The sequence below is a fragment of the Glycine max genome, chromosome 7 (genome assembly GCF_000004515.6).
Source record: "Glycine max cultivar Williams 82 chromosome 7, Glycine_max_v4.0, whole genome shotgun sequence".
Taxonomy (NCBI): Eukaryota; Viridiplantae; Streptophyta; class Magnoliopsida; order Fabales; family Fabaceae; genus Glycine; species Glycine max.
In genome coordinates this window covers 35474712-35484099 of record NC_038243.2, presented here as the reverse complement: position 1 = coordinate 35484099, position 9388 = coordinate 35474712, and the positions used below count along the sequence as shown (strand labels likewise).

At 33.9% G+C, this 9388-nt stretch overlaps 1 protein-coding gene across 1 annotated transcript; it reads left to right on the top strand.

The window, feature by feature from the left end:
* Window positions 1–4431: 4431 nt before the first annotated feature.
* LOC102663359 (uncharacterized) lies at window positions 4432–5403 on the top strand. Its single transcript, XM_006584328.1, has 2 exons — window positions 4432–4947; window positions 5101–5403. Exons 1-2 carry the CDS (start codon window positions 4432–4434, stop codon window positions 5401–5403), a joined length of 819 nt encoding a protein of 272 aa, XP_006584391.1.
* Window positions 5404–9388: the final 3985 nt, after the last annotated feature.

Here is a 9388-nt window from a genome sequence, read left to right as displayed (position 1 = left end):
TTTATAGTCAGGAGTAACATAATTGACTAAAAAATCCTGGAGGAATCAAAACAGTAGCCGTATAAAACTAGAGATACTAAAAGTGGGGTTGAACCTTGAAAATTTTGTATGTACAAGGATTGAATTAAACAATGTAAAATTATTTTACATATCAATGTATAGACATTAAATTTATCAAAATAAATTTTATAAAAAAATCTCAAGTTGAATCTACTTTAATGCCTGTTTGGTATGGGAGATGAACATGAGTTAGTAGTATTTGCTTCAATAAAAATAGAGAATTAATTTTAAAATACAAATGGTTTTTGAAGCAACATTTTGTTTCTCATGGAGCAAAAGCCTTTGTTGGAAGAGGCAAAAACCATGATGGTAATCTCTACGCCTTGGATGGACTAATCTTCTGCTGTCAATTTGGGAATACACTTGGAACACACACTAATAGAAGAAAAAGAAAACAGAGTCCTAGAAGGAATTCCATGCCCTATATTCTATACTAAAAAATATAAAATTTCTGTTAGACATTGGAAGTGCATTAATTATCCTTCCACTATTAGGAAATATCCAAGTCCCACGCCCTCTAAAAATAAAGTCAAATTAGAATATATAAATGAGGAGTAACATTCACTCCTTGAACTAACTTTTGGGGTTGATTCTAAGATGGTACCAGAGTCTATTCAATTCAATATTAATCCAAATGGGCCACCCATCATTTGTTATTCATGCATCAAAAAATCCAAGAAGTGGTAGGGCATGAGGGGGTGTATTTCAAGTCCCATACTCCATATTAATAAAAAAGGGTCACCCATCATTCATTGTTCATGCACCAAACCAAGAAGTGTTGGGCGTGGGGGGGGGGGGGGGTTGTATTGGGAAATACCCAAGTCCCACATCCTCTAAAAATAAAACCAAATTAGAATATATAAATGAGGAGTAACCCTCACCCCTTGAGTTAGCTTTTGGGGTTGAGTTAGGCTTCTCACATTATTCATTCATTCTAAGATCCACATTGATCATAGAGTTCAATCAGGTCCTCAATCCCACTCAAAGAAAAAAGTTCAATTCCATTATTGGGAAAGAAAGAAAAAAAAATGATCTTACCATATTATTAGGTGAAATGACTTACCATTGAAGAAGCCTCGAAAATGCATACTCAAAGAGGTAAATTAACAAGAGAAGTATCCAATATGAGATCAAATCGCTAGTTTCTTTATTGGAATTAGTCTCAATTGCTTGTATGGAAGCACATCTATTAAATTAAAAAAACAGAAAACCATGATCACAAACAACAAAAGCAGCATCCCAAAGCAAAAGTAACAACCTTTTTAGGACCCCAGACACCCAATGAAGCAAAAACATTACTTTAATAAATAGTTCTTAGAAACTTACATAGGATATCCCAAAGCAAGAAGAGGCCTACAAATAAAAGACAGTTAATTAGCAAGCAATAGCATTGAAACGAAGTCCAAGGGGATCAAGAAGAACCACTTTACTTCATAGTATGAAACCATTTACAACATTTGACCAAGTAATATTAAGTTTTTCATGTGTGATCATCAAAGTAAGGGATATGAAGTTAGCAAAGCGAAGAAATAAAGAAAAAAGAAAAAGCATGCATTGCATATATACCATGCAAGATGATCAAGGCATTTGAGGGCAAGTTTAAGGAACCAGAGAGAAGCCATCGATTGTGAGAGTCAATTATTGGTGTTGTGTTGGGTTCTTAGGACAGAGGAAGAAAGAGAGAAAAGAGAAAAGGTCAGAGCAATGAAAGAACATGAAACGGTAAAATAAAGACAGAGGGAAGGAATCATCAATTAGGATACAATAACATTATTGAGTAAACAAAACATTAAAATAAAAGGCTTTTAGGAAAAAAATTTCTTGTGTGTGCGTGTGCGTGCAAGAAAGAAGCCACTGAATTAACCTAGGTTCCTTTCGTCCTTGGGTGATGCCCAGTGGCTTGGCCATCGACGGAGTGGATTTTTGCTCTCTACAAACACTAGGGTTCCTTCTTCGATCCTTGGGAGTTCTGATTGCCTCGGTCTCCAAAGCTTTTCCTTGTTTTTTCCAATTGCGTGCCCTATCACTTTTTCTCATTTTTGTCTATGAAGTAGTCTGTTACTACCTGCAATAGCCAGCTTGAACTGCTCCTTATGGGGAAGAACAAGGGTCGCCAATCGCACTCAGCTGCAAAGCAAATTATGGTGAAGGGTACTACCTCAGGTTCAAGTAAATCTCAAACATCTGCTACTTCTGGTCTGGTTGGTTGCTTGGATGTTGTCCAAGCAAATCAGAATGCTTATACTGCTTCATAGGATAATCTTTTAGGCAAGGTGCTCGTAAAAAAGGCAGGGACAAGTTTTGCAAAAACTGATGATGTCGCACACCAAGTGTTTGATAATTTGTCGGAATGCAGTGCTGAATCTGAATCTTGCCCAGAGGTTTCTTGCACCTTAGGGGACAATGATTCAACTACTGATGATGATTCATCTCACTCCTGTGGCTCTAAGTCATCACCGCAGCTACACGACAATAAGGCTCTTACTCCTTGGGTCAATCTGTTCAAAGATAACAGAAATCTTTCCAAAGGTTTTGGAATGAAGTTCTCCCCTCCACCCTCTGATGATGAAGTGTTGTTGGAAGAAACTGATTTGCAACCCCTGGAAGAGGCTTGGGGACATAGCCTTATTGGTTATGTGGCTGGCCGCTTCCCAGGAAAGAAAGCTCTGCTGGATTGTTGCCAAAAATGGGGAGTCAAGTTTTCATACTCAACTCATGAAAGTGGTTGGCTGATGTTTAAATTTGAGTCTGAGGACGATCTGAACCAAGTCCTCTCTGCATGCCCTTATTTCATATTTCAAAGACCCCTACTGCTGAAGGTTATGCCATCATTCTTTGACTTTGGCAATGAGGAGCTCAGCAAGATCCCTGTTTGGGTTAAACTCAGAAATCTTCCTCTGGAGCTTTGCAATCCTCAAGCCTTAGGAAAAATCCTGTCCAAGATTTGTTTGCCCATTCGATCTGACTATCTTACTGCTTCTAAGGGGTCTATTTCTTTTGCTAGAGCTTTATTTGAGGTTGATGCTTCTTTGGAGCTCATCGATGAAGTGCGATTTAGACTTCCTATAGGGAAGACTTTTGTGCAAAAGATTGAGTATGAAAATAGACATTTTTTTTTGCACTCACTGCAAGATGATTGAGCACCGCCTCACTAATTATAAAATTGTCGCTGCGAATAAGTCTACTCTCATCACAACCTCCCCCACCTTGGATCAGCCACAAGTGGGTGATTCAGCAATGCCCCCACATACCAATACAACAGGCCCCTCTGATAATCCAAAGATTGTTCAGACAAATTTGTCTGTCCCTCCTCACAAAAAACATGTCCTGGTTGCAGATCATGTTCTTGTCCTTCATAATTCTTCTGACCTCAAAGAAACAGGGAACACTGAGTTTGGTGATCCTATAGAAAAGGGGTTTGTTCAGGTGAAAACAAAACACCAGAAAAAGGTAAAAAAGTGCAACTCATAAAGACAACATGTACTGAGGATATGCACGCTAATGTCCAAAGAGGAAAAAATCATAAAGCTGTAACTAGGGTCGGGGAGGCTTCCTCCCGTCCGAATCCATGATCATTGCCTCTTGGAACATCAGAGGCTTTAATTTGCCTCTGAAGCATCATGCGATGCAGAGCTTCCTTCGCTTCAAGGAAGTTAATGTCATGACTGTGTTGGAAACTAAGTTGAATAAGGTTTCAGTTGAGGAAATCATGAGAAGAAAGTTTGGTGACTGACACTTCACCCATAACTTCGCTTCTCATAATGTTGGCAAAATTCTTATCCTCTAGAAGCAGGATAAGATCCATCTTTCTGTTTTGGATTCAAATGCCCAATTGATTCACTGTGTTATTGATTGTAAAACCATTGCCAAGCGCTTTTAGGTTTCATTCATCTACGGTCTTCACTCCATTGTGGCAAGAAGATCTCTTTGGATAAATTTGAATAGTATCAATGCTAATATGAACTGCCCATGGCTCCTCATTGGTGACTTCAACTCCATTCTGTCTCCCACCGACCGTTTCAATGGAGTTGAGCCCAATGCTTATGAGTTGCAAGATTTTGTTGATTGCTGTTTTGACTTGGGGTTGGGGAGCATCAACTCTCATGGCCCCTTGTACACGTGGACTAATGGCATGGAGCAAACTGGACAAAGCTTTATGTAATCAGGCCTGGTTCAATTCCTTTGGAAATTCTGCTTGTGAAGTTATGGAGTTTATTTCTATTTTAGACCATACTCCTCTAGCTGTCACCACTGAGTTGGTAGTGCCTAGAGGTAATTATCCATTTAAATTCAACAATGCTATTGTAGATCATCCAAATTTCTCAAAGAATTGTTGCAGATGGCTGGAAGCAAAATATTCATGGTTGTAGCATGTTTAAGGTCTGTAAGAAATTGAAAGCTCTTAAAGCTCCCTTGATGAATCTTTTTAAGCAGGAGTTCAACAACATCTCCAACCGAGTGGAGCTAGCTGAGGCTGAATATAACAGTGTGCTTAATTCTCTAAAGAAAAATCCTCAGGACCCTTCCTTTCTTGCTCTAGCAAACCGCACTAGAGGGCAGACCATTATGCTTAGAAAAGCGGAGTCTATGAAGTTCGCTCAGCTCATAAAAAATAGATATCTCCTACAGGCTGATAAATGCTCCAGATTTTTTCATGCTTTAATCAAGCGCAACAGACACAGCCGATTTATTGCTGCCATAAAGCTAGAGGATAGGCATAACACTTCCTCCCAAGATGAAATTGCCCTTGCTTTTGTGAATCATTTTAGGATTTTGTTTAGTGCTCATGACCTAACTCAAACTCCTTCCATTTCGATCTGCAACAGGGGTCCTAAGGTTCCCACCGATTGCTTTGCAGTCTTACTTTGTCTTACTTCTAAGCAAGAGGTTTGAAACGTTATTTCTGTGATGGATAACAATAAAGCTCCAAGGCCAGATGGTTTCGATGCTTTATTCTTCTAGAAGGTTTGAAATATCATTGGTGATGATATCTTTGAGGTGGTTGATGAATTCTTTACAACTGGAAAAATTTTAAAGCAGATCAATCATGCTATTATTGCGCTTATTCCTAAGCATGATCAAGCCTCCCAGGTTAACCATTTTAGACCCATATCTTGCTATAATTTGTTATACAAGATTGTGTCTAAAATTCTGGCCAACCGCATAGCCTCAGTGCTTGAGACTATTATTGGGAAAACTCAAACTGCCTTCATTAAGAATAGAAAGATGATGGACAACATCTTCCTAGTTCAAGAGATTTTGTGCAAATATGCACGGAAAAGATCCTCTTCGAGATGCCTCCTGAAAATTGACTTGCATATAGCTTATGATTCCATTTCCTGAGAATTCTTGGATTGGATGATTAAGTCCATTGGCTTCCTAGCCCAGTTCTGTACTTGGATCATGGAATGTGTTTTTTCCACTTCCTTTAGTGTGGCAGTCAATGGATCCATTTATGGCCACTTCAAAGGGCAGCGGGGTCTTAGACAAGGGGATCCTCTTTCCCTTTATCTATTTGTGTTTTGTTTGGAGTACCAGAGATATGAGCAGCTTCAAGGATGATGCCAATTTTAAATTTCATCCCAACTGTGCAGGTATTCAGCTATCTCATTTGGCTTTTGCAGATGATATTATGCTTCTATCTAGAGGAGATATCCCTTATATGTCAACTATGTTTGCCAAGCTTCAACACTTCTGTAGGGTTTCAGGGCTTTCCATCAGCTCTGATAAATCTGCCATATACTCAGCCGGTATTAGGCCTTATGAGCTTTCTCATATTCAGCAGCTTACTGGATTTAGCTTGGGTGGCTTCCCTTTTAGATACTTGGGTGCTCCCCTTTTATCATCTAGATTAAATGTATGCCACTATGCTCCCTTGCTTTACAAGATTGTTGGCCTGATTCAGGGATGGAACAAGAAGTCTTTATCTTATGTAGGTAAGCTAGAGTTGATCAAAGCAGTTATTCAAGGAATTATGAATTTCTGGATGAGGATTTTTCCTTTGCCTCAATCTGTTCTGGACCGAATCAACGCTTCGTGCTGTAATTTTCTGTGGAGCAAAGCGGATATTGGCAAAAACAAGCCTTTGGTTGCTTGGCCAGTAGTTTGTTCTCCAAAACAAGAAGGGGGTTTAGGCCTTTTTAATCTCAAGGACTGGAACCTTGCGCTTCTTTCCCATATCCTGTGGGACTTTCATTGTAAGAAAGATTCTCTACGGGTTCGGTGGGTTCACCATTACTATTTCAGAAGGAGCGATGAGTGGAATTACAATATTTCTTCATCAAATTCAGTTTTGATAAAGAAAATCATTCAAATAAGGGACTTTATTATCTCCAAAGAGCTAAGTATGGAAGAGACCAAAAAGAGGATTCAATCTTGGAGCACCAATGAATAATTGTTTGTTGGCAAAGTCTATGAATACATTAGAGGTGTCAAGCCTACTGTTAGTTGGTGTTCTGTTATATGGAACCCAGCAATCCCCCCTAAGATGTCTTTCATTCTATGACTTGCTAAAAGGAACCGGCTGCTTACTCTTGACAAAACTTCTTTTTTGAACAAGGGTTCCCTCTGCCCTTTATGTTCAAATGAGGCTGAGTCAAATGTTCATTTGTTCTTTTCTTGCAGGAAATCTCTCCAAGTTTGGGTTCATATTCGTGATTTGGTTCCTTTCCGCAGGCGTTTCACTTCTTTGCAGCGCATTACTGACTCTTTAATTAGGGGCAGATCCACATCAGGTATTCAAGGAAAATTTCGTTGTCTGACTATAGTAATTACAGTCTACTGCATTTGACTGTCTAGGAACAAACTGATTTTTGAAGATTATCAATTTTTTGTAATAGAGGTTATTAGCAAGATTAAGTTTCTTATATACAGACAAGCGCACCTATTACATTTGTTTTAACATATTGATATAGGCCTTCTTGTATTAGGGAGACTTTTGATTTTCTCTAGCTGGGGATATGTCCCGTTTATTGTTGTATCATTTTGGATTTAATATAATTTACATTTTTCCCAAAAAAAAAAAAAGACAAAGGGAAGGAAGTCAAGTGCTTGTGATGAAATGGGAATGCAAGTGGAAAACCAAGGGACAATCACAAAGGATTTTGATTTGAGGAGTCTTACGAATAACTAAGACACACTTTCTGATTTACTCTATTTTTTTCTTGTTAAATAAAAATTAAAAATATTTGTTTACATACTTTCCTTTATTAATTAAAATTTATTAAAATTATCAATTATAAAATTAAAAATAATTTTATTAAATAAAGAATAATATTTTCATATTTTATATTTTTAATAAATTTCCATTGATAACAGAAAGCATATCAAAAGAGCATATTAGAAAATATATTTTATCATTTTTAATTAAAAATTAGTTCTCTGTTTTTCTGTTATTTTTTGTTTTTCTTTCTTAAATAAAATTCGGCATTTTTTCGATTTTCTTTCAAATGGTATTTTTTTTTACAAAAATCATTTTTTTTAAAGTATTGTTTTTATTACAAGAAAAAAATAATACTAGTATGATTTAATTTCCTCGTATTTCATTTCAGACAAACTTCTATATTTGATTTTGAAGTTTGAATGTGATTATTGACACTTCCGCGTCTCTATTTACATTCCACAACTTTTTATTTCAGTTTATTGATTTTTAAATGATAATCAATTATAAATTATTTTAAATATATTATTTAAATAATTATTATAAAAGTAAATGATTTTATTATATATATGATAATTTATAACAGAATAAAAATAAAGTATTTTAAATTTTTTGTATATTTTAATTATTTTTTATTTTATCTCCTATTTTAAACTTAATTTTATTTATTTTTTTATTAAATATGATTTAAATTGATTTTATTTATATATCTGATATAAAATAAAAAAATAAAAAATGAATAAGTATATTTTTGTTAATATAAATAAATATATCTATCATCACGACAGAAAATTTGATAAAGGTACCCATTAAAGGATTACTTAGATTACTATCGAGATGAAATTTAAATTCTGATTAGAGAATAAAACCCAAAATACTTGAGGAACCACTAAGTTTTGTCTAAAAAATAGTATGTATAATAAATTAATTTTAGATTTTACTATAATGATACAAAACTTGCATTGAGAAAAAATGATTTTTATTCTTTACAAAAAAAAAAAACACCATAAATAAGTAGAAGAGAGAAGAGAAAATATCATTTAAGGATTTTTCTTTTGTTTGCTTACTTTGTTTCTATCTTTACTTAAAACTAAAAATAGTGTTAAAATATATTTATTTGATTTTCAAAAACCATTTTTAAAAACAAATCCAAAAAATGAAAATAAAAATAATTTTAATATGATCTCTAATGGAAGTGTAGAAAATGCTCTAATAAGTTTTTTTATAGAAAGAAAATTAATTCATTTCATTCAAAATAACATAGTGAACAAACACAACTTGTGATATGATCAAATTTGAATGTTGGCAAAAGACAATGAAGCCTAATAAATATTTTTGAAATGTCTATTAAAAATTAATTTTACTATACTAGTATGTTTTTTTTCATTGGTTAAATATATTTTTGATCCCTGATAAATACTTAAATTTTATTTTTGATATATGATAAAAAAATTTGTATTAAGTTCTTAGTAAAACAAAAATATTATCTTTTGTCCTTGACATTTTTTTATTTCTTAATAAATTAAATTAACAATTTTTTTGTTTACTCCCTAATAAATTATCATTTATTATTAGTCTTTTTTAAAGGAACTAATAACAAATGAAAAATTTATCATGAATAAACATAAAATTTATTAATTTATTAGGAATTACAAAAAATATTGAAGAACTAAAAATAAAATTTTTAGTTTATCAAAAGAGTAAAAATAAAAAATAGCACAAAATTTTAAAATATATATTAAAGATCGCGTACATATTTTTTTTTTAATGTACAAGTAGAATAGTATGAGTTATGGAAATGTCAATAGTAGTTAAGTATCACCTGGCAAGTGGTTAATATTATCCACATATAACATAATTTTACACAATATTATATTAATTTATTATTAACCATTAATTTTATACATCATATATATGTTTGGGTGGATATTGGATATACATGACCGAGGGGAATTTTGAACCTTTTCCTTTATATATGATGTATAAAATTCAAGGCTTAACGTCACTTGTAACTCTTTATCCATTAAGTTATATTTTAATTTTATTTTGATAGATTAAATTTAAAAAAATTTACTTTTGTCTTTTCTATTTTTAAAATATATATTTTTTTAATTTTTTTTACAGATTATACGTAAAAGACAGAAATCAAATTTATATCTTTATAGAATG